Source organism: Geotrypetes seraphini, chromosome 6, assembly GCF_902459505.1.
Source record: "Geotrypetes seraphini chromosome 6, aGeoSer1.1, whole genome shotgun sequence".
Classification (NCBI taxonomy): Eukaryota; Metazoa; Chordata; class Amphibia; order Gymnophiona; family Dermophiidae; genus Geotrypetes; species Geotrypetes seraphini.
In genome coordinates this window covers 28,141,957-28,168,290 of record NC_047089.1, presented here as the reverse complement: position 1 = coordinate 28,168,290, position 26,334 = coordinate 28,141,957, and the positions used below count along the sequence as shown (strand labels likewise).

The 26,334-nt window shown below is 46.9% G+C and overlaps 1 protein-coding gene across 3 annotated transcripts in view; it reads right to left on the bottom strand.

Moving 5' to 3' along the window:
* PIWIL4 (piwi like RNA-mediated gene silencing 4) overlaps positions 1 to 26,334 on the bottom strand; it is a 211,334-nt gene that overhangs the window by 103,022 nt on the left and 81,978 nt on the right. For all 3 annotated transcript variants that reach the window (XM_033947501.1, XM_033947500.1, XM_033947502.1), the window contains exons 10-11: positions 18,815 to 18,941; positions 14,448 to 14,565 (exon numbers count right to left, since the gene is read on the bottom strand). In XM_033947501.1, coding sequence (XP_033803392.1) covers positions 14,448 to 14,565; positions 18,815 to 18,941 — 245 coding nt within the window. The remainder of the gene's footprint in view (positions 1 to 14,447; positions 14,566 to 18,814; positions 18,942 to 26,334) is intronic.

Here is a 26,334-nt window from a genome sequence, read left to right as displayed (position 1 = left end):
AACAAATAGGCTTTCTTTGAAGTCACTAACAAGCTTTTTTTCTATCTTGATTTTCTCTAACTCTCTTTACATATAATGAGCAACTACTTCAGACTACTCTTCCTGTCTCTGCCTGGTATATAGCATTTCTTTCTCTTTTCTATTTCTGGTTCTAGGATTTTTCTGCTTTTATAATCTGATACTGTTTTGGGGTTTTTTTTTCTTTCTTGTGCTGTCTCTTACAATCTGGTACTGCCATTAATTGGGGCCTGCATTCCTTTGTTGTGAGCTTTCTTTCTTTTCTGATAAGAAACTAACTGGGGGATGCACTAAAGTCAGCGATAGTTGCTAAACCTGTTTTCACAGCTTTAGTGACAATCGCTGATAACTGACCCAATGCACAAAATGGCCCACCGTGTATTTTTCCCCTTGATAGCCCATTTTCCGATCCGGCCATGCAAATTAGCTAAAACCCCATGCAAAATAGCCATGTGATTGATGCACTAACATCGCTTGGCTATTTTGCATTGAGTTTTAGCAATTGTAAAAACCGATTGAGTGTATTACACACACAAAATATCTGTCCCATATAAAAAAAAGAAAAAAGTCCCCCACCGCTGCCGCAGGCCCTCCCCAATGACCCCCAACAAAGAGCCCCCACCCAACCCAAAACAAATGGCAGGAGGGATGCCCAATCCCTCCTGCCACCGGACACGTCCCTCAAACTCAAAAAATGGCAGGAGAGATGCCCACACCCTCCTGCCACCAGATGCTTCCCCCCCCCCGAACTGAAAAAATGGCAGGATGGATGCCCACACCCTCCCGCCACTGGAGGCCCCCCGCTCAACATCCCCTCCCCGTACCTTTTAAGTTGGGAGCAAGAGGGGTGCTCAGTTCCCCCTGCTCCATGGCCACTGTCTGCAATGCTGGACCTTAGGCTCCTCCCCGGTGTATCAAGTGATGCATGGGGAGGAGCCTAAAGCCCTGATTGGCTCAGATGCCTCAGGCTGATCTTAACAAAGCAATATGAAACTCCTCAAAAAACTTTGCCACAGATGCCCTTTAGTGTGAAGCGCTGGAGTTTTTCTCCCTTTGCTGATCCTCACACTGAGGTTGCCTCTATCACTCATTATTTATTGATTTAGTATTGGTATTTAATCCAGGTGTGTCTTTTTTGCACTCTGCACTCTCAAAACCCTTAGACTAGTGTTTTGCCTTATCTTTTGGATCTTTTCAGGCTGATCTTAGGCATCTGAGCCAATCAGGGACTTCCTTAGGCTCCCTCTGTATCCCGAATACAAGGGGGAGGAGCCTAAGGTCCTGATTGACTTGACTGAGCTGATCAGGGCCTTAGGCTCCTACCCCTTGTATCCGGGGGGAAGGGGAGGGGAAGCATCCAGTGGCAGGAGGAAGTGGATATCCCTTCTGGCATTTTTTTCAATTCGGGGGAGGGGAGCATCCGGTGGCAGGAAGGAGTGGGCATCCTTCCTGCCAGTTTTGGGGGGTTCGGGGGGGGGGGTGCCTTTGGCTCAGATGTCCTGGTGCAGGGGAGGGGCATGGCTTGGGGGGGGGACTTTTTTCTAATATGCTTCTGATTACCCAACAAATTCTAATATGCTTCTAACTACCCTCATTTATCACCTTAAGATCTCGACAACTCTTTGGTAATTTCTTATGTAACTCTTATGACATCTCTTATGCTATGTCACAATTCTTGTAACCTCTTGAAAACCTTTATGTAATCCGCCTTGAACCGCAAGGTATTGGCGGAATAGAAATCACTAATGTAATGTAATGGCACAGATTGTGTGTGTTTAACACATGCACATCTGTACCATTAAAAAAAAAAAAAAAAAAAACTGAATGAGCCGAATCGGAGAGAGATTTCGGCTCTCGGGAGCGAAGTCTCGCTCAGCCCCGCGGGACCTCCATCTCCTCTGCAGCCGCGAGACTGGGGAATAGTGGCAGTTCCACGGGGACGGATGGCGTCGCCGATGGAGCTGGAGGGCTTGCCTAATCCTCAAGTGCTCTCGGCAGGAATAACTACATCAGAGGAGGTGGCTAAGATTTCAGCGAGTGAAGGACAGGTCTCTACAGTCCTTCCTTTGGTAAGACCTGCTGAGATAACTTTAGAGTCTATTTGGACGGCGTTAGACTCTTTGTATAAACTATGTGCAGGAACCCTACCTCAGGTGACTCTTCAAGAAAGGAGATTGGACAAATTACAGGAGGAGTTGAAGGATCAGGAAGAAAAGGTTAAAAATTTGGATCAGAAATTTCAAAGTTTACAAGCTTCTCAGTCTGTTATTTTGCAGGACAGATTACTGTTTACTAGGAAAATGGAAAACTTTGAAAATTATATGAAAATGTTGAATTTAAGAATCCTTAATTTTCCTAAGGTGTTAACAACACCTCCTAAGGAAATGTTTTACAAGTTCTTAAAAGAAATATTCAAATATCCTGATGTCGGACTACCTCCTTTACATAGGATATATTACTTGCCTGTATCAAAACAGAAAACTTCAGGTACAGAAGATTCTCCTGAATTTCCTAATCCATTGAATTTAACAGAAGTTCTTGAAACTTCAGTGGATGAAGTAATCTGTCGTTCTACTCTTGTGGTGGCGTTTGTCTTTCAACAAGACAAAGAGGCACTTCTTAGACTGTTTTTCAGGCTGAAAGAAGTGACCTTTCTGGATAGTAAGATCAGTATGTTTCCAGACGTCTCAAAAACAACTCAGACCAGACGGAAGAGGTTCCTTGAACTGAAACAGTTTGTAATACAATTGGGGGCCAAATACCAATTGAGATATCCTTGTAAATGTAAGATCCTTTTGGATCAACATTCATATATATTCTTTGAGCCCTCACAATTACAATTTTTTCTTGAAGGAAAGGGAATAACAACTTCAAATATCTCTGAAGGGAATGTAGGATTACTCCCAAAGTAAAGTAGGAAGATGTACTCTACAAATATGGTTTACTGATAATATCTTATTATAAATATCTCTCACAAATGTGAATTTTTCTCCTCCAGAATGTGGACTAATTAAGAGTGAATTTTTGGTTCAATTATGATAATGGACATTATCCAGATATATTTTTCCTTTAAAACTTGTGGAAGTTCTCTCTTTATTTTCTTATACAAGTAATGTATATGTATTTATATATAAAATGATAAATAAAAAAAAAAAAAAAAAAAAAAAAAAAAAAACTGAAGCCCTAACAGCAGTGACAGGGGGCTACTTCCCCTGTCACTGCTGTTAGGGTGCTGCGCATGTTTCAATCATTCACTGAGTGATTGATCAGTTGCATTTGCATGCATATGATTTGCACCTCCATAAAAATCATTTGCATGCAAACTTGAATGTGCATCAATCGCTGCTGGAGAATCAGCCAACAGCGATCAAGTCGCTATCTTTAGTGCATCTAGCCCTAATTATATGAGGCCTAGTTCTACTCGCATTTCAGTGGTACTTGGAGACAAAGAGGTGACAAAACAGTTTGAATTTCTTTGCAGTGGGACAGAAAGCCAAGGTCCTTGTTGTCCAGAGGGTATCAAAATATTTTATCATTTTGATTTCAAAAGTCTTACGTTCTTGGATTGTCTTAAAATTTCCTTTCAGTATTCGCAACATAAAATCAGTGGGGCAGTTGTCAGTTTTTCCAAGTGCTGTCTGACAGAGGTGACATCCTTGTTGGCATTGTAATTTTAAATATGAGTGGACTAACACAGCCACCATACCTTTTCACTCTAGTATCACAATATTCCATATTTTCTTGGTTGACACTTACCTATTTAATAGTGGTTGAACAGATCTGGCATCTTATATGATCAGCCTGACATTGTCACTCTATACTATGTATATTTGTCTCTATTTTGACTTCCATCATCTTTATGTGTGGACTAAAGACCATGCTGCAGTTTTGCAGATCTCCTCAACAGAGGCTGACTTCAAGTGGGCTACCAAAGCAACTATGGCTCTGATACTGTGAGCCATGTCATGGCCCTCCAGAGTCAGCCCAGTCTAGGCATAAGCAAAAGAGATGCAATCTGCCAGCCAATTGGATAATGTGTGTTTGCCAATGGCTATCCCCATCTTGTTTGCATCAAAAAGCTGGGTGGACTGTCTATGAGTTTTAGTCCACACTCCACACCAGGTAGACAGCCAAGGCTCGCTTGCAGTCCAAAGTGAGCAGTGCATTTTTACCAGGGTGAGTATGTGGTTTTAGGGAAAATGTTGGCAGAACAATTGACTGGTTAAGATGGATCTCCGACACCACCCTAGGAAGGAACTTCAGGTGCATTATGTTATGATGAAATCTTGTATAAAGTAGATCCGCTACTAGGGCCTGAAGCTAACTGACTGTGAGATGAAGTGACTGCCATCTAAAATGAGACCTTCCAGGTCAGGTATTTCAGATGACAGAAATCAAGTGGCTCAAAAGGAGCTTTCATTAGCTGAGTGAGAACGACGTTGAGGTACCATGACATGGTTGGAGGTCTGACAGGGAGCTTCATCAACAACAAAACTTGCATGAAGTTAACTATTAAAGACTGTCCAGAAATGAGCTTACCTCATTATACAGTGATGAAAAGTACAGATTCCACTGAGGTGAACCCTTACAGAGTTGGTTTTCAAACCAGACTCAGAATGATGCAGGAAATATTCAAGGAGGTTCTGTGTAGGGCAAGAGGGAGGATTTAGGGCCTTGCTCTCACACCAGACAGCAAAGCTCCTCCATTTAAAGGAATAACTCCTCTTAGTGGAATCTTTCCTGGAAGCCAGAAAGATTCTGGAAACATGCTTCAGCAGCTGCAAGGAGGCATATTCTATGCTCTTGATATCCAGGCCATGAGAACCAGAGATTGGAGGTTGGGATAGAGAAGAGACCCCTTGTTCTGACTGATGAGGGTCTGAAAACATTCCAATCTCCATAGTTCTTCAGAGAACAATTCCAGAAGTAGAGGGAAAAACACATGCCTTGGCCAGAAAGAAGTGATGAGGATCATGCCTGAGTTTCAGCAAAGTCTTCCTTATCAAAGGAATAGGAGGATACACATTAAAAAAAAATTGTTTCCCAATGGAGGAGCAAGGAATCTACTGCTAATACTGAGGGACTTTATTGTTGAAGCGAATGGCAAAAAAGAACTACCATTTCCCTTTTTACTCATCCTTGTCTTGTTAGTCAGCACATCTCTCTTCCCTGCCTTTCACTAAACCATCACACCATTCTCTCCCCTGCCATACAATTTTCCTTCACTTTCAATTTTCCCCATCTCCACACATCTCCTTTTTTTAAGCAGGAGCAGGAAAGCAGATACTTACCGTAAGAGGTGTTATCCAGGGACAGCAGGCAGATATTCTGACATGTGGGTGACGTAATCCATGGAGCCCGGATGCGGACAGCCTCACAAGCAGACTTGCTTGTAAAACTTTAAGAAAGTTTCCGACTGCCACACCATGCATTCGTGAATGCCTTCCCGCCCGACGTAGAGAACGCATCTCCTCAGTTCAGATAGCTAGCTAAGAAGCCAGAAGAGCAAACAAAAACTGCAGACAATGTACACGATGCAGGCAAAAATTTATTATCCCAAAATAAATTGCAGTAATATAAAAACCTTATTACCAACCAAGGGACCCAACACAGTCCATGTTTCGGACAAACACCTTCATCAGGGGTCCATGGTAAATAAGGTATAAAGTATACCGCAAAAAATGAAGATAACAACAATTGCCTGTATATTAAATCTGCCAAAAGTGCTTCCAAAAATGAAGTCACTCAACAGAAAAAAAAAGAAGCCAACCAGGGGAGGTGGGTGGGTTGTGAGAATATCTGCCTGCTGTCCATGGATAACACCTGTTACAGTAAGTAACTGGCTTTATCCCAAGACAAGCAGGCAGCATATTCTCACATGTGGGTGACCTCCAAGATAATACCACTTTTAAAGAAGGGTGCAACCACCAAGGCTTTTGTTCATAATGTCTTCTAGAAAATTCACTCAGGAAAAGGCCTCAGAATTGGAGCCTACGCACAGTCCTATCACAGACTGAACCATCAGCATAGTTTTGTTTGCTCCTTAGCTCCAGTCATTGGCCAGAAAAACCTGAGGGTAGACTTAAATAATTTTTAATGATAAATATTTTAAATAATTTTTTTTAATAGTTTTTATAAATAAATAGTTTTAAATATTTAGAATGACTGAGTCTTATAACAATGGATGCATCACTTCCTTAGTTTGAAAAAGCTAGCAACTAAGCACTTATCTCAGCATTATTTTGTGTGCTCTCATACGCTTCATTATCCCAGGACAAGCAGGCATGATATTCTCACTTGTGGGTGGGTGACGTCATCCACGGAGCCCCAGCGCGGACAGCTTTTCAAGCAAACTTGATTGAAGTTTCAAGTTTGCTACACTGCACCACGCACGTGCATGCCTTCTTGCCCACTAGAGGGCGCATCCTCACCTCGTGGTCCTCAGTTCAGTTTTTTCCACGGAGCCAGAAACCCTGTGGAAATTGTGCTCTTTGAATTTAGCCTTCTGACACCGCGGCTGTGTGTTATTTCACGGTCGCTGTGCTTAATTTACTTTTCTTTCTTTCTTTTCTTTCAGTTTTCGTCGAAAAAAAAAAAAAAAAAATCTTTTCGTTCGGCTCCGGGGGCTCCCGGTAGCCGCGGCCGCGGGACCTCGCTTGTTCCCGGCCGGTTTTTGGGCCCATGTCCCGTCCTGTGACGGGCTTTAAAAAGTGCACCCGGTGCGATCACCGATCCTCACCGGTGGTGCTTGCGTTGCCTGGGCCCTGAGCACCCCTCCGACACCTTTTCCCGGTGCTCCACTTTTCAACGGAGAGCTCTCCGCCGCCATCAGGCTCGTATGGCGGAGCTCTTCGCTGTTGACCCCGTGGCGGGGAAGGCCTCGACGTCGGCCTCGGCTCCGGCCTTGACCTCAGCCTCGACTCCTTCGTCCTCGCCCCGGGAACCCCCGGCGTCGAAGCCGGTGTCTTCGACCCCGAAGTCGGCGAAGGGTAAGTCCTCACTTCCTGCTTCTGTTTCAGCCTCGAAGAAGCCATCCTCGAGCTCCTCGGCGGGGGCGGGTGGGTCGTCCTCGGCCCCGCCCCAAGCGCCGAAGTCGGGTGCCCCGCGGGAATACTCGGTACCGAGGTCGCCCTCGAGGGAGCACCCGACGGCCCCGGACCTGCCGACTATGATGGGGGTTCCCGTCTTTCAGGACTTGCTCTGGGCTCTCATTGCCTCGGAGCTGTCCGGGACCTTCACGCACCTTCAGCAGGCTTCGGCCTCGGCTGCCCCGGCGTCCGTGACCTCGGTCCCGGTGCCCTCGACTTCGGGCCCGGGGGGGTTTCGGCCTCGGCCCCGACCTTGCCCTCAACCTCGGTTGACCAGCCTGAGCGGAGTGTGCGGCCTCGGGACAAGGTGCGGCGGGTTCGGAGGATCTCTTCCTCGTCGAGGTCCTCCCGGGGTTCCTCGCACTCGGGTCGGCCTCGGACGAAGCGTCGGTCGAGGAAGCCCAAACGCCACCGGGCGTCTCCTCGCCGACCGGGGCCGAGACCCTGCGGGTCTCCGAACTGCGCCTCGATAACCCGAGGCTTTTTCGTTCGTCTGAGGTTGAGTGCTCGAGGGACTCTTCGCCAAGACGAAAGGGGCGTGCCTCGGTGCCCCATACCCCGGGGACTTCCCGAAGGGGTTCCTCGGGGCATGGCCGGTCCCCGACCCCGTCCAGATCGCTCGGTGCGGCTTCTTGGGGTTCGGGGTCTGGTACGGGGAAGGAACCTCGATACTCACGCGAGGCTTCTCCTTCCTTCTTGGTGAGGCGCTCGTCTCGATCTCCCTCCCCGCCTTCGAAGCCCTCCTCTTTCTCGAGGTTCATTCTAGATATGGGAAGGGCTTTGGACCTTGATCTGGGAGCAGGATCAAAGTACAAGAAGGAGTTTTTGGAGGAGCAGGATTTACCCTCCCCTCCTCGAGAGACGCCTCGGTTACCTCTCAATAAGGTTCTTAATCAGACCTTTTTGAGGAACCTTGACTCCCCTCTTACAGTCACAGCGGTGCCTTCCAAGATGGAGTCTAAATATTGCACGGTTCCGTGCAAGGGCTTTGATAAGGCTCAGCTGTCCCACCAGTCCCTGCTGGTGGAGACAGCTTTGAAGAAGTCGCAGCCGTCCAGAGTCTCGGCGGCTGTTCCCCCCGGACGGGAGGGACGGACCTTGGACAAGTTTGGTCGTCGCCTCTATTCCAACTCTTTGATGGCGACCAGGGTCCTGAATTACGCATTCACCTTCTCGTCTTATTTGAGACAGATGGTGAAGTCGTTGCCGAGGTATTACGGAGTCATGCCAGATTCCCATAAAGAGGATTTTGGGGCTTTTATGTCCAATTTGTCCCAACTGCGTCTCTACCTCTTCCATGCGGTGTATGACGCGTTTGAACTCGCCTCCCGTGTGTCAGCCTTCGCAGTGGCCATGCGCCGTCTGGCATGGCTTCCTACCCTGGATATGGACCCGAACTTACAAGAACGTCTGGCCAATCTTCCATGTGTTGGCTCAGAGCTGTTTGATGAGTCCTTGGAGGCGGCGACCAAGCGTTTGTCTGAGCACGAGCGCTCTATTGCCTCGTTGGTCCGTCCCAAACCCCGGGCTCCACCGCAGAAGCCGTTTAGACCTCCTCCGCGGCGGTACCCGCAGAAGTCGACGCCGGCCTTTTCCAGGCCTCCGCCCCGACGTCCCCAGCAGCAGGGCAGGGCGTCCCAACCAAAGCCTCAGGCACAAGGAGCGTCTAAACCCGCTCCGTCTTTTTGACGTGATGCGCGGTTGGGGGCGGGCCCCCTCCGCACTGTCAAAGGACCCCCTTCCTATCGGGGGCTGACTGCAGGCCTTTCTTCCAGCATGGGCCGAGATCACGTCGGACGCTTGGGTGCTCCGGATCATCTCCGAGGGCTACTCGCTGAATTTCTTGTCCATGCCACCGGAACATCCGCCGGCGGCTTCTCCTTGCTGCCGAGACCAGCTTCCTCTTCTCCTGTCCGAGGCCAGGTCCTTGTTGGGCCTTCGGGCGGTGGAGCATGTGCCCCCGAACCAAAGGGGACGGGGGTTTTACTCCCGTTACTTTTTGGTCCCGAAGAAGACCGGGGACTTATGCCCCATTCTGGACCTCCGGAGGCTCAACAAGTTCCTTGTCCGGGAGAAGTTCCGTATGTTGTCCCTTCCAGTCCTGTACCCTCTACTAGACTCGGGGGACTGGATGTGCTCCCTGGACCTCAAGGAAGCATATACCCATGTTCCGGTGCATCCCGCCTTTCGCCAGTACTTACGGTTCCAGGTGGGGGAGTTGCACCTCCAATATCGATTCCTCCCCTTCGGACTGGCCTCGTCTCCTCGGGTCTTCACGAAGTGTATGGTGGTGGTCGCGGCTGCCCTACGATCCCAGGGGCTGCAGGTCTTCCCCTACCTGGACGATTGGCTGATCAAGGCTTCATCCCAGGAGGGGGTTATCTCAGCGACCCGACAGACTATCATCTTCCTTCAACGTCTGGGGTTCGAGATAAATTTTCCCAAATCGCAGTTGTGCCCGGCTCAATCCCTTCAGTTTATCGGGGCCGTGCTGGACACGGTTCGCCTTCGTGCATTCCTGCCCTCGTCAAGACTGGAGGCTCTGCTTCGCCTGGCCCGTCAGATTCTGCTGCAGCGCTCCGTCTCTGCACATCGGCTGATGATTCTACTCGGCCACATGGCTTCGACAGTTCATGTAACGCCATTTGCCCGATTGCGTCTGAGACTCCCTCAGTGGACCTTGGCCTCCCAGTGGCGCCAGGATCGAGACCCGCTCTCCCTTCCTGTAACGGTCACGCCTTCTTTGAGACGATCGCTCCGTTGGTGGACCAACTCTTCCAATCTCTCCGGGGGTTTGCTCTTTCTCATCCCTCCGCATCGCAAGGTCCTGACCACGGACTCTTCGGAGTACGCGTGGGGGGCTCATCTCGACGGTCTGCGGACTCAAGCGCTATGGTCGGCGGGGGACCGTCGTTGTCAAATCAATGTGTTAGAGCTTCGTTCCATTTTTCTGGCAGCCCGAGCCTTTGCTCATCTGCTGCGCAATCAGGTGGTCCTGGTACGGACGGACAACCAAGTGGCGATGTATTATGTCAACAAACAAGGGGGAACGGGCTCTTGGTCCCTGTGCCGGGAAGCCTTGCGCCTTTGGGAATGGGCGACATCCCAGAACATCTTCCTGCGGGCGGTTTACATTCAGGGAGAGAAGAATTGTCTAGCCGACAAACTCAGTCGTCTTCTCCAGCCGCACGAGTGGTCGCTCAACTCCCGAGTTCTGCGCGAGGTCTTCGACCGCTGGGGGACGCCTCAGGTGGATCTGTTCGCCTCCCCGGAGACTCACAAACTGCCCCTCTATTGTTCACGAATTTACTCCCAGGACCGTCTCGAGGCAGATGCCTGCCTTCTCGACTGGGGAGGGAGATTCCTTTATGCTTTTCCTCCTTTTCCTCTGATCTTGAGGATGTTGGTTCATCTCAAGTCGTCTGATTCTCATCGCGCCTCGTTGGCCTCGTCAGCACTGGTTCTCCCTGCTCCTTCAACTCAGTGTCAGGGAGCCTCTACTTCTGCCTGTATTTCCCTCTCTGCTGTCTCAGAGTCAGGGTTCGCTGTTGCATCCCAATCTTCAGTCTTTACATCTGACGGCTTGGTTCCTTTCCCCCTGACTTCGGCGGTCAGGGAGGTGTTGGAAGCCTCGCGGAAGGCCTCTACTCGGCTTTGTTATTCCCAGAAGTGGACCAGATTTTCATCCTGGTGTACCTCGCACCATGTAGATCCAAAGTTGGTTCAGGTGTCCTCGGTTCTGGAGTATTTGTTACATTTGTCCAAGTCTGGCCTGAAGACATCCTCCATCCGGGTACATCTCAGTGCTATTGCTGCTTTCCATCGGCATCTAGAGGGACGTTCTCTCTCTCTTCATCCTCTGGTGGTTCGGTTCATGAGGGGTTTAGTTAATGTTAATCCTCCTCTGAAACCTCCTCCTGTAGTTTGGGATCTGAATGTTACTTTTATGTTCTGTCAGTCTTATATTAAATTTTCTAGATGTTTGTCCAACATAAATTAACTTACGTGGACATTGTAGAATATATATTACACCCTGCGATTTACAGTTGGAAGAATGTTTAAGATCGTATTCTTTATTGTCTTTTGGATTATAGAATTTATTAGAGATAACCACTATTTTGCCATCCAGTTGGAGATGGTGCGCTTGGAAACTGGATGTCCCAACTTGTTTGGATCGACGGAGACAAAAAGTTGAGGAGTAGATCTGTGTGGCTGAGTCCTTTGCAAGTAGAAAGTTAAAGCACGCTTACAGTCTAGAGTATGAAGAGTTGTTTTTCCAGGATGAGAATGAGGCTTTGGAAAAAAAACACTGGAAGTACAATGGATTGGTTGAGATGAAATTCTGACACCACTTTAGGCAAGAATTTAGGATGAGTACGGAGGACCACCTTGTCATGGTGGAATACTGTGAAAGGTGGGTCCGCTACTACAGTTTGTAGCTCACTGACTCTGCGAGCAGACGTTAGAGCAATGAGAAAAACCACTTTCCAAGTGAGATATTTGAGATGAGCCGAAGCCATTGGTTCAAAAGGAGGCTTCATCAATTGAATAAGAACAACATTGAGAGGTGGTTTGACACTGAAAAGGCCTTTCATGAATCTGGAAACCACAGGATGAGCAGAGAGGAGTTCCCCTTCAATAGACTGATGGAAAGCAGCAATTGCACCGAGATAGACTTGAATAGATGTTGATTTGAGACCCGATTGAGATAACTGCAACAGGTAATCCAGATTGAGGCTCCTGGTGATGAATGGTGCACCAAGCAAAAAACCTAGTCCATTTCTGGTTGTAACATTGCCTAGTGTCAGGCTTCCTAGAAGCCTCTAAAATGTCCTTGACAGATTGAGAAAACTGTAGAATGGCAGTTAGGTTGAGAGGTACCAAGCTGTCAGGTGTAGAGACTTGGGATGAAGTAGAGACCCCTGACTCTGTGTAAGCAGAGAGGGAAAAACTGGTAGAAGTAGTGGCTCCTTGCTGCTGAATTGAAGGAAAAGGGAGAACCACGGTTGTCTGGGCCACCAAGGAGCTATCAGAATGATGGTGGCATGTTCGTGTTGGAGTTTGACGGGCAACTTGAGAATGAGAGGAAATGGAGGAAATGCATATAGAAACTGATTTGTCCATTCAAGAAGAAATGCATCTGCCTCGAGGCGATGAGGAGAGTATATCCTGGAGCAGAATTGAGGCAGTTTGTTGTTGTGGGAAGATGCAAACAGATTTATCTGAGCAGTCCCCCACTGAGAAAAAATGTGATTGAGAGGCGAGGAATTGAGTGTCCATTCATGAGGTTGTAGAAGACGACTCAATTTGTCCGCCAGACAGTTTTTTGCTCCTTGAATATAAATCGCTTTTAGAAAGGTGTTGAAGGATTGCCCAATTCCACATCTTTTGAGCTTTCTGGCAGAGATGGAGAGATCCTGTGCCTCCCTGCTTGTTGACATAGTACATGGCGACTTGATTGTCTGTCCAAATGAGGACTACTTGATTGTGGAGAAGATGCTGAAAAGTTCCAACTGACGATCTGTGTTGGACCAGTGGCCTTGAGTATGGGGACCATTGAGATGAGCCCCCCAAGCATAGGTCAAAGAATCTGTCGTTAGGACCTTCCGATGAGGGAGCATTTGAAACAGTAAACCTCTGGAGAGATTGGAAGAGAGCATCCACCAGTGGAGAGACTGTCGCAATGAAGGAGTCACTGTAATGTGCTGAGAGTGGGTCGAAAGCCTGTGCCCACTGAGATGCCAGGGTCCACTGAGGAATTTGTAGGTGAAGTCTGGCAAAAGAAGTCACGTGAACTGTGGAGGCCATGTGACTTAAGAGAACCATCATGTGTCTCGATGAAAGTGAAGTTAGGGAAGACACTTTGTGACAATGTTGAATGAGAGCATTCTGACACTGTTGAGGAATGAATGCTCTGAGTTGCACAGTATCCAATACAGCTCCAATGAACTGTAGAGTCTGAGAGGGCTGTAGTTGGGATTTTGGGAAGTTGATTTCAGAACCTAAGCTTTGGAGGAACCAAGTAGTCCGTTGGGTCGCTACAATAACCTCCTGAAATGTTGAATCTTTGATGAGCCAGTCGTCCAGGTATGGAAAAACCTGAAGACCATGGTTTCGCAGAGCTGCTGCTACCACTACTAGGCACTTGGTGAAGACTCTGGGAGATGATGCCAAGCTGAAGGGTAGCACTCTGTATTGAAAATGATGATTTCCCACCCGAAATCTGAGGAACTTGCGAGAGGCTAGATGAATGGAAATGTGAGTATAAGACTCTTTGAGATCCAGAGAGCATAACCAATCGTTCTGATCTAGGAGGGGATACAAGGATGCTAGAGGCAGCATCTGAAATTTTTCCCTGACAAGAAATTTGTTGAGTACTCTGAAATCAAATATAGGTTGCAGATCGCCCGTCTACTTCAGAACTAGAAAGTAACAGGAGTAAAACCCTGTGCTCTGTGCTGTTCCAGAGGAACTTCCTCGATGGCACGGAGATGAAGCAGAGCTTGAACTTCCTGAAGAAGAAGGGCGGTCTGGGAAGGATTGGAAGGAAGATCTGGTGGAACCTGAATGAAATGAAGAGAGTAACGTAATGAGTTCCCATCGATGGTAATAGAGATGGAGATGGCCCCTTATGGGAAGAGGAGCGGAGAGATACAGAATTATTGAGGTTATGCTCTGTGTTAGATGGTCAAAAAGGCTGAGAGGCCTTGAATGCAGCAGGAGTCTGAGTTTTTTGCTGACATTGTTGCTGCTGTTGCTGTTTCTTAGGAGGCAGCCTTGAATAGGGAGCCGCCTTCTGAGGAAATTGCCTCTGGTAGGATGGAGCAGGCCAAAAACCTTTGCAATAAACATAGCGACTCTGTAAAGAAAAAATACATGAGCCGCAGTGAGAGAAGACACGAGTAGAACTAAGTCTAGCGCAGAGCGTCGAAATGAGTGGCTTATCTGCTCCGCAGAAAACTGAGGAGACGCTGAAGAGACGCGTGCCCTACGTCGGGCAGGAAGGTATTCACGCATGCGCAGTGCGGTAGTTGCAAACTTTCTTAAAGTTTTACAAGCAAATCTGCTTGCAAGGCTGTCCGCATCTGGGCTCCGTGGATGATGTCACCCACATGTGAGAATATGCTTCCCGCTTGTCCTGGGTTAATAATATTATAGTTCTGAAAGATTCATGTCTTCTTTTGTTTCTTTGTGCCAAAACTTTGGGTTACAAATTATGTCAGACTAAGGCATTTTCACAATAGTGCAAGTGTTAAGATTCCACTAATTTCACATAGATTTCAAGTCTGTACTAAAATCCTGATGACAAGTTAGAATTTAGTGCCACATCAAATAAATTACCTCTGAATGTTGTCAGCCAGCCTCAGTAACCGCTGCTGTCTGCGCGCTGGGTTTAGCTGAGTTTCCAATGACAGATCCTTCATCAAACGGAAATCTGCACGAGCCTGGCTAGACAAACCTACATAAAGATAAAGCATCAAATGTTAAACAGCAACAATAAAGTAATGTGTTCTGTGATATGTCATCCAGAATATTTATATTCTGTATATAGAAGGCAATCCTTTAACAGAGCACTTTAAAATTAGGTGCCCAGATGGGCATGGTAGGAACTATTCTGTAAAGAAATGTAGGTGCCTTCTTTCCTTTATAGAATACTAGTGTAATGGATATATATGCACTTAACATTTAGGTTCAACCACAGAGCTAGCGTAAATTTGGCTTGTGGTGTAGTGGTTAGAGCTACAGCCTCAGCACCCTGAGGTTGTGGGCTCAAACCCCGCATTGCTCCTTGTGACCCTGGATAAGTCACTTAATCCTCCATTGCCCCAGGAACATTAGATGGATTGTGAGCCCACCGGGACAGATAGGGAAAATGCTGTGAGTGTAACATACATAGTAACGTGTGGTTATAAAAACTACAAAAAGGCGGTATACAAGAACCAATCCCTTTCCTATGTGTTGCAGAAACACACACACAACCTACAGGCTGCTGGGGCAAACATTTAAAAAGGAAATAGAGCAGCTTTAAAACTAAGATGGAGGAAAGCCGACAGTTACCCAGGAGTGCAAGGTTTAGTGTAGAGAATTCTTGAAAGATACTGCTGAAACAGGACATTTACGGAATCCCGAAAGAGAGGTTTCAATAATGGTGGAAGAAAGCTACGAGTGTTTAAGAGGAAAGCGGAGTAAAGAATGCAAATTATCCCTATCAACTTCTAAGCAGCCTACAGGTGCATGAAAAAACATAATTTGAAATGTCTGTATTCAAGCGCTAGAAGCCTAAAAAATAAGAAGGGAGAATTATTGTACTAAATGAAGAGGTAGATACAACAGGCATCTCAGAGACCTGGTGGAAGAGGAACAATCAATGGGACACTGTGTTACCAGGGTTCAAATTATATTGCAAAAATAGAGTGGATCAAATTGGAGAGAGGGCTACTGTGTATGTTAAAGAGGGAATTGAGTCAAACAAAATAAACATTCGGCATAACGCAAACAACAATGTGGAATCCTTATGGATAGAAATTATATGTGTGGAGGGCAGGAGTATACTGGTAAGGCTGTACTACCATCCCCCGGGACAGAATAAACAGACAAATGAAGAAAAGTTTACAAAGATTAGGAAAGCTGACAAATTGGGCAACAGTATAATGGGTGATTTCAATTACTCAAACACTGATTGGATAATATTACACCAGAGAGTTCTAGGGAGGTAAAATTCCAAATGTAATAAAAGACTGCTTCTTGGAACAATTGATCCAGGAAATAAAAAGAGAGGGAGTTATTTTAAATTTCATTCTTAGAATACAGGGCATAGTATGAGAGGTAAAAGTGCTGGGAAACTTGAGTTAATATCTAGAGTAAAGTCACTAAGAAAATCTACTGCAGCAGAATTTAATTTTCGAAAGGACGATTACGATAAAATGAGGAAAATGGTTAAAAGAAATACAAGGGTCATAAAGGTTACAACTTTAAATCAGACATGAACTTTGTTTAAAATACCATCATGGAAGCTCAGACCAGATGTATTCTGTGTATTAACAAAGATGGAAAGAAGCGCAAATGACAGCCAGAATGGTTAAAAAGTGAAGTGAAAGAACCAGAAGAACATTTTTCAAAGAATGGAAAAAAGGATCTAAATGAAGAAAATAAGAAGCAACATGAGCACTGGCAAGTTAGATGCAAAGCATTGATAAAGAAGGCTAAAAGAATATGAAGAGAAATTTGCCACAGAGGCAAAAACTTATAGTAACAACTTTTTCAGGTACATTAGAAGTAGAAAGCCTGTGAGGGAATCCATGGGACCATTGGATCATCAAGGAGCAAAAGGGGCGCTCAGGGAGGATAAGGCCATAGTGAAGAGACTGAATTAATTCTTTACTTCAGTCTTTACAGAAGAAGATAAGAGATCTACTTATACTTATTCCAGAAATGTTTTTCAAGGATGTCAATGTGAAGGAATTGAAAGAAATCGAAGTAAACCTGATGGCTGAGGAAAAGGGGAGGAGAAGACCTTAGTTATAAAAGAAGAAAGCTTATCCTTAAGAAACAGATGAAGTACTGCGGGGTCATCAGCCTCACTAGGTAAAAGCTAGGCACAGCAGAATGAAAGAAGCTACAGAAAACCCATTCTCAGAAGGAGAAGGAGAAGAACCAAAATCCATATCAGCCACACTGTCCATCCACCTGCGCATAGAGGAAGTGCCTGACTGCAGAGGCTGAATAGTTTGTTGACTCAGAGAGACAGAATGGGAGCGCTTAAGAAGATATGCTTGACACAAAAGTAGGACAAATTCAGAAGAAAAAAAGATTCCCATGAAGAAGCCCTGCAGCAGCCAACAGATCCGACTGGGAACTGGACTCTGATCCAGCAGAGAGTTGCAGCCATATTGTTCTCGCCCACAGGAGAAAAATTGTGGAAAACTGAAACAGCCACCGAGGAGACAGAAGTGCCAGAATCCTGCAACCTCATTACCAATTCAGCTGCATGGGAATCTGATGGTCCCACAAATCGACATACTGTCTGACTCAGAGGGAGTCAGAAAACAATGAGTACACTGTCCCAATGCTACTCTTTATGCCCCATAGTGAGAGCAGCACTTTACTGCTTCAACCACCATTAGCAACTACAATTGAACCTAAAAATAAATGAAACCCAACAAGATAATTTACAGAGTGCTCATCTCAAAGTGCTGCACAAACTGGGTCTGTCAGTTTCTGTAAACAACAGAACCTTACCCTGAGGAAGTAATGTAGGCAGAACTCTCTCCTAAATATAGCCACAGCAGCCTTAAACTACTTACTCTCAAGTTCCTTTCTTTTTAAACCTGTGGGGAAGGCAGGGCTGGTGTTGGAGGCAAACAGTACAGCTGCCCTGGGACCCACAGCCCCAGGGGGCCTCCATAGGCTGGGACGTTCTTCTCTTCTCCCCATCCCGGTCCGAAGCCCCCTCACCTTTTGAAATGCAAGGGGTTCACTGATGCAGCAATGATTCTCTGATGCTGCTTGTGGCCTCTGTTCCTCTGCCGTGGTCTGCCCCTCTCTGACATAGCTTCCTGTTTCCACCTGGACAGACTGCAGCAGAGGAACAACATGGAAAAGGCCACAAGCAGCATCAGAGAATCGCTGTTGTGTTAGCGACCCCCTTGCATTTCAAAAGGTGAGGAGGGGCTTCATACTGGGGTGGGACGAAGGGAAGGACATCCTGGAACAGCTGATTTTTTTAAATTTTTTTTTTAAGAAAGGGAGAGATGCTGAATGGGAGAGCATTTGGTGGCCCTGGGGGTGGTGGGCAGTTGGGAACAGAAAGGGAGAGATGGTGGTCTCAGGGGTGGTGGGGAGGAGAGAGAGATACTGGATGGAAGGACATTTGATAGGTATGGAAATCAAGGGAGGGGCAGGAAGACGAGGAATTAGGAGTTCCCCTTCTTAATTTCTGCTCTGGGTTCTAATATGTCTAAAACCAGCACTGGAGGAAGAAGAATAAATGAGGAGGAAGCAGCAGGAGGAAAGGGGAGAGTAAGGGACCTGGCACCACCAGATATAACCCAAGAGTAGACACCAATAGCAGCCTAAACAATCCTCTACTCAATTAGACTAGGGAACCCAGAACAGGAGCTAAAGGCAGATGAAACCAGGAACTGGTGAGAGACTTTCCACTGCCTGCTGGAGTTAGGAAATACTGGCTGACCAAGGAGAATGAAAAGCGGAGAACAAACAGTGAAGGAGCCTCTGGTGTTCAAAGCCTTTTATTAAATTTCAAGACTCAATAAAAGGCATTGAACACCAGATTCTCCATCGCTGTTTGCTGTCCGCTTTCCAAGTTTTGGGAAGTTGGCATCTCCTGTTTTCTTGTGACCAAGGAGAATACCATCAAATAAGACAGAGTATGGTGTCCTCAATCTGGAAGATGGTTATAACCCACAAGCCTCTGGATTCATTTACTGCTGATGACAAGAAAGTGTAGTAGGTTTTATATTGCCCAATATTGCATGTGCACGCTTTAAGAGACCAGAATCAGTTTACTATAATCCCCCCTTTCTGTCTTCAAAATGAAAGAACTGAAATCAGTTTATAGCAGTTAACCAAGAACCATGATACTGTGACAAATTCTTGATTTATTTTTTATAGCATATCGCTTTACAAACCCCTTTGACTAGTAGCAGACTTGCTTGATTTTTCAGGTTGACCTATTTAATGATACATACCTGTTAGAAAGCATAGTTCAGGGACCAGGTGAACAACACGCGCAGCTGTAGTAGTGTCAGTCTTCCTGTTTTTCAGCTGACTTACAAGCAAGGGCTGGCTTAAGTCAGTCACAACCACTTCATATTGCTGCAAAACAAAAGATTAAAGTGCATGAAAGATTAGCAAAGCATCCTTTATACTACAAACTAACAGCTCACAACCTATACTGAACAACCCTCATGCCTCCACCCGTCCCAATTCGGATTCTGTCAACAACACAGCACAGAGCTTCTCCTCCTCACTTTGATCACAAAAACCAAACAACTGCTCAGTACAGAATGTCAAGCAATACTCCTCCAATTTGACATTTCAGGAGCCTTTGATTCAATAGACCATCACCTACTACTAACATAACTGTCAGAAATTGGCATAAAAAGCACAGTGCTAAGATGGTTCTCTGATTTCCTACAAAACAGGGAATACATCGTCAAAAAGAATGAAGAGATCTCCAACCCCTGGAGGGCCTTCTGTGGCGTGACACAGGGCTCCCCACTCTCCCCCATACTATTCAACCTCTTCATGAGCTCTCTTGGTAACATCATATTTGAAGACGAAAGCATATTGTCCTACGCAGATGACATTTTTCTCCTTATTCCCATAACCAACAATCACTCAGACATCACCAACAAAGTCTCACATAATATTGAAAGAATCCAAACCTGGGCAACTACCAACAAACTAAAATTAAACACAACTCTAAAACCAAAGTTCTATACTTTGTAGCGTGGCCGGCCCTCAAGGCTTGCGGTAACCGGCCCACGCTTAAAATATTCTCCCCAGCGTGCTTCCCCAAGAGGGAGGAAGTCCCTGTTGTGAATAAACTTATCCTATGTGAATGAAACAGAATGACCTCACACAGGTAAGTAATGAAATCAAGAAATCAAATTTATTGTTCAACTGAACAGGTCCAAACAAAAATGCATCAAAAGAAAATGTACTCCAAAGATCTTGGTCATAATCATGAAAATAAAATATACTGTAATTACCAGCCTGGTCTGGATAACTTTCATCAATGTCCCAGGTATCACAGAGTCTCCGGCAGTCCTTGACTCTCTTAAAGACTTATTTGTAAATTGGCAAACAAACTATGTCATTTTGCAATGTGCAGTGCTGACCTCTCAAAAGCAGTGGCAGAAGGCTGGCGGATTTGTCAAATCGGCTCCTTGTTACCAAGAGCAAAATAACCCGCAAACTATTCACTAAGGTGCTGGGCAAATCCTGCCCCAGCTTTCAGGATATTCACCTCTTATGAAAAGAAATTGCTGAAGTTCTTTTCACAGCAGCCATCTTGGCAAAAGAAAAAAAAACTTCCCATCAAAGCAAACACTTTGCTAGCATACATCCCTTTAGCTAGTATGCTCAAGGAAAATCCTTTTTGCCCAGCAGAAATGGAAACATTCAAAAATTAACTCAAAAAGTAACTCAACACTACCGTATTTTCGCGGATATAACGCGCGCGTTATACGTGATTTTACGTACCGCGCATACCCCTCGCGCGTTATATGCCTGAGCGCGGTATACAAAAGTTTTTAAACATAGTTCCCACCCCGCCCGACGCCCGATTCACCCCCCCAGCAGGACCGCTCGCACCCCCACCCCGAACGACCGCTCGCACGCGCTCCCACCCGCACCCGCATCCACGATCCTCTTGCCCGGCCGACTCCCCGACGTCCGATACATCCCCCCCCCGGCAGGACCACTCGCACCCTCACCCCGAAGGACCGCCGACTCCCCAACAATATCGGGCCAGGAGGGAGCCCAAACCCTCCTGGCCACGGCGACCCCCTAACCCCACCCCGCACTACATTACGGGCAGGAGGGATCCCAGGCCCTCCTGCCCTCGACGCAAACCCCCCTCCCCCCCAGCCGACCCGCGACCCCCCTGGCCAACCCCCACGACACCCCCACCCGCCTTCCCCGTACCTTTGTGTAGTTGGGCCAGAAGGGAGCCCAAACCCTCCTGGCCACGGCGACCCCCTAACCCCACCCCGCACTACATTACGGGCAGGAGGGATCCCAGGCCCTCCTGCCCTCGACGCAAACCCCCCTCCCCCCCAGCCGACCCGCGACCCCCCTGGCCGACCCCCACGACCCCCCCACCCCCCTTCCCCGTACCTTTGGAAGTTGGCCGGACAGACGGGAGCCAAACCCGCCTGTCCGGCAGGCAGCCAACGAAGGAATGAGGCCGGATTGGCCCATCCGTCCTAAAGCTCCGCCTACTGGTGGGGCCTAAGGCGCGTGGGCCAATCAGAATAGGCCCTGGAGCCTTAGGTCCCACCTGGGGGCGCGGCCTGAGGCACATGGGCCAAACCCGACCATGTGTCTCAGGCCGCGCCCCCAGGTGGGACCTAAGGCTCCAGGGCCTATTCTGATTGGCCCACGCGCCTTAGGCCCCACCAGTAGGCGGAGCTTTAGGACGGATGGGCCAATCCGGCCTCATTCCTTCGTTGGCTGCCTGCCGGACAGGCGGGTTTGGCTCCCGTCTGTCCGGCCAACTTCCAAAGGTACGGGGAAGGGGGGTGGGGGGGTCGTGGGGGTCGGCCAGGGGGGTCGCGGGTCGGCTGGGGGGGAGGGGGGTTTGCGTCGAGGGCAGGAGGGCCTGGGATCCCTCCTGCCCGTAATGTAGTGCGGGGTGGGGTTAGGGGGTCGCCGTGGCCAGGAGGGTTTGGGCTCCCTTCTGGCCCAACTACACAAAGGTACGGGGAAGGCGGGTGGGGGTGTCGTGGGGGTCGGCCATGGGGGTCGCGGGTCGGCTGGGGGACGGGCGGAGGTTCTTGGGGGGGCGCGGTCGTTGGGGGAGGGGGTTTGCGTCGAGGGCAGGAGGGCCTGGGATCCCTCCTGCCCGTAATGTAGTGCGGGGTGGGGTTAGGGGGTCGCCGTGGCCAGGAGGGTTTGGGCTCCCTCCTGGCCCGATATTGTTGGGGAGTCGGCGGTACTTCGGGGTGAGGGTGCGAGTGGTCCTGCCGGGGGGGGGGATGTATCGGACGTCGGGGGGGGCATCAGGCTTTCAGGATGGGGACAGACCTTCAAGGGGGGACAGGACTTCAAGGGAGGACAGTGCACGGAAGTCAGGGGGGGTGAACGGAGAGTCGGGACAGCGCACGGAAAGTCAGGGCGGGCGAAAGGAGAGTCGGGCAGCATGCGCGTTATATGCCTGAGCGCGGTATAGAAAAGTTTTTGTACATATCATCGTGATTTCTGCGCGCTATACCCCTGTGCGCGTTTTACAATGGTGCGCGTTATATCCGCGAAAATACGGTAATTTACATCCATTTCCTCAATCAATCCCACCTCTGGTAAAGCACTGCAATCCATTGCTTCATAATCTGGGTTTACCAGGGTTGTTCCTTCTGGTTCAGAGTCCAGCATTTCAATGTCATTTGGCTCTGGGGGACTTGGAGGCTCCTTCCACCTGAGAGCTTCTCCTCTGTCTCCCTTCCCCCTGGTCAGCCAGCTCTCCAAATGGTCCAAAGCTGCTGTACCACGCCCAGCCCTACTCAGGGGCTGAACTTCTTTGGAGGATTTAAAGGGGCCCTACCAGTTTTCACCAGGCTGTGTTCTGCAGCAGGTCTGAACACACCTGTGCTTCCTGGTCTTGTTCCTGCCTATCAGGGACACAGTGATTAGCCCGGACCAGTTTCAGGGGATGTTTTCTCCGGGGTTTAACTGGCACAAGGCCGGCATTGGGCTCGGGTTTGTGACAACTTCCACACACCCCAACAGACAGCACCAACAAGCATCACTCATTGGTTGGGCAAGACCCTCCGTGTAGAAGAATCCTCTAAAATCCTAGGTTGCATTCTGGACTCCACATTTACCATGGAACTACAAATCTCCAGTCTCTGAAAGAAATCCCTCTATACCTTGAGACAACTAAGATTAATTAGACCATACTTTCACCAACACCACTACGCCTTAATCGTACAACTGATGATACTACCACAACTGGACTACTGCAATTCCATCTACATGGGAATCAACACCGCTCTAATCCACAAAATGCAACTCATCCAAAACACCGCTGTAAGACTAATCTTCAACCTGAGAAAATATGACTCGATCACAGCCTTGATCAAGCAACTGCACTGGCTACCCATCCCATCACGAATAACATTCAAACCATCATGCATAATTCACCGCATACTTTACAGAAACTCTGCAGCTCCTCTCATCCAGATCTTCTCCATGGCATGGTCTACTTCCTGCAGAACCCTCAACAGGACCCTTTCAAAAAAAAATCTTCAATACAAATGTGTTTTCCACTCCATGCTTACCTTTCTAGGAGTAAAAACTTGGAATGACTTTACAGAAACAAGCAGAACAGAACCTAACCACGCCATATTCCGGAAGAAACTGAAAACTCATCTATTCGACATTTAATCTCCTGTATCCTCTCCTTTCCCCTCCATCCTCTCTCCCTTCTCCTTCCCATCCTACCTACCTTCTTCTCTTCTCCCTCTCCTCCTCCCCACTTCTCCTTCCTCGCCCCTCTCTATAAGTCGCCTTGAGCCTACCTAGGTATGAGCGATGCAGAAATAGAAGATTAGATATAATTAAGCATACATTTATTTATTTAAAAAACATACAGTCCACCTAAAGGAACTACAAGAGGATTACAAAAAACATGCATAATAAAAGAAGCAATCAACTATAAAATCAAACTTAACAATAAACTCCTCCTCCTCAATTCTTGTTCACTTTAAACTGCTCATAAATAATACATTTAAAAAGTAAAGAATGCTTACACAAATAAATGTATTTTCAAAAGCTTCCTAAATTGCACACGGTACTGTTACATAATGGCAGATTCTCAGGCAACATGTTCCACAAAAGTGGATTGGCCATAGAAAAGGCAGTGCCCCTAGTTTCTGAATAAAACTAGAAAAGAACAATAGAAAGTTCAAGAAAGGAATAAAGACCATCCTCTTCACAGAATACTATAGCCAATAATGCAACAAAGAAGAGATAGTTGGTTAGTCAGTAGGGACAGGGGATAAGATAATTACAGCACACATAGCTAGATTTATCAGGAAGTCAGTACTTCAAAGATGAACACAGATCACGATACAGACATTCAGCGTGACTTGAAATAGGAGTAGTATAAACACAGTACACAATACTAAATATGGAGGTATATATTTATATGTATGAAAAAGAAGGTATAATATGAATAAATATATGATACATTTTATATAGGTATGTATAAGCAGGTAGACTGATTATATATTATAGGAAGAAATAAGAAAGAGGAATGATTATGGTTTAAAAGGGCTGTATTGGGATCACGTGATGACACTTGGCTAAATGGTGGCTCTCTTCCAGAGCTCTGTCCCTCCCGAGCCTTAATTACCCTGTTTTTCACTTTCTTTCATTGAAATATAAATTTTTTTTAGTGCCTCACATTTGTGAATGAATACTCGCCCCGCTGGTGACAGTTAGGCGGGGGGGGGGGTGGGAGGTGTGGTTGCAGAACCAGTGCCGAGTTATGCCCGCAAAAACACCACGGCCGACCAAGATCAAACAGACCTTACTCTCATCTAAGATGGTGGCTGAGGTGACCACTTCTAGGCTCAACATTACTCTCCACAACGCAGTGAGGAAACTTACCAATCACTTATCCGCACTCATCGATGACAAGTTTTCAAAGTTTCAGGCAGCGGTGGATTAGATTAAGACTGCGTGGAGCAGAAGGGCTGTAGCTCTCTGTTGGAACATTGCATTTCCCTCCAGGAGGACCACATGGGACAATCTGACGCTCGGCTTCAAGCCCTGGAGGCATGGTGCACTCAGTTAATGGCCCATTTGGAAGACCAGGAAAACCAAGAGAAACAAAATAATCTCCACATCATTGGTCTCCCAGAGTCGGTAAAAGACCCTGAGCTATGAACTCTGGTGGAGTTGTGGTTACTGGAGCTGATGGGACTACAACCTGCAGGTACATGTGTGGTAGTGGAACAGGTCCACAAGATTGGTGTACCATGTGCGGTGGATCCGAGACCCAGACCGGTCATTGCGTGATTTTTGAACGCTGCCAATAAAGATAAAATCCTGTCTTCTTACCGCAAGGCATTAAGCTTCTTCTGTTTAGCAATTACTCTCCAGCACTTGCTACCAGCTGCAGAGCCCTAGCTCCCTACTATTCGGAGCTTCGCAACAGAAGCATATACTTCGTAGTGCTCTTCCCTACAAAGGTATGGATTCACTCAGAGCAGGGTCTGAAAATGTGTGACTCTTTGGATGACCTTAAGAACTTTGTGGCTGGCCTGCCAAGGGCCCCGACATTCCTTGGTCATCTAGTGGTCCAACTGATTCTCTTCCCATCTTTTTGTATTTAATATACCTAGAAAAGTTTTTACTGTGTTTTTGCTTCCAGCGCAATCTTTTTTTCAAGGTCTCTCTTTGCTTTCCTTATTAGCATCTTGCATTTCACTTGCCATTCCTTGTGCTGTTTACAATTGTTTTCAGCCTTCTTACACTTTCTGAGGGATCCTTCTTACACTTTCTGAGGGATTCTCTTTTAGCTCTAATAGCTTCCTTCACCTCACTCATTAACCACACTGGCTACTGTTTGTTCTTCCTTCCTCCTTTTTTAATGCATAGAATATATCTAATTTGGGCTTCCAAGATGGTATTGTAACAATCCACACCTGATGTAAAGTTTTGACCTTTGCAGCTGCTCCTCTAAGTTTCTTTTTTACCAATCTCCTCATGTTATCATAGTCTTCTTTTTCAAAGTTAAATGCTGTTTTATTGGTTTTCCTGTATGAACCTATTCTAGGGATTATATCAAGCAGCCCCACCACCATTACTTCCCATACCAATTCATGCGCTCCACTAACAGCTAGGTCTGGAATTGCTTCGCCTTTTGTCGGTTCCTGATCCAGCTGCTCCATAAAGCAGTCCTTTTTTTTTTTTTTTATAACAAAACAAATATTTTTTTTTTTAACCTCTGTGGCATTAGCTACCCAACTAATGCTAAATGCCTCTATCTACCCAACACTTACCACCTTAAGATCTCGACAACTCTTTGGTAATTCATATGCAACTCTTACGACATTTCTTATGCTATTACTGTAAACTTTTTATGTAATTTCTGAAAACTTTTATGTAATCCGCCTTGAACCGCAAGGTATTGGCGGAATAGAAATCACTAATGTAATGTAATGTAATTAACTCTTCCCCCCCCCCCCACAGAGGCATTCATGTAAAAATTGCTGAGTTGTCCAGGATATTCAACACTCTGAAGAACCCGGAGCAGCAGCAGATCACGCATAGGCCCAGAACACCTATGTCTATTACAGTAAGCAGGTGACATGAAAACATGACAGGAAGGGATGTCAAGACTCATATGCCTTTCTACAAGAAAGAAGATTATCGAGGTAAGTACCTACCCTTCTAATGCAAAAGGCTTATGAGTCTTCACCAGTGGGATGTACCAAAGCAACTCCTTGAGTCTAGGATAGGATAAAGGAGCTTGCTG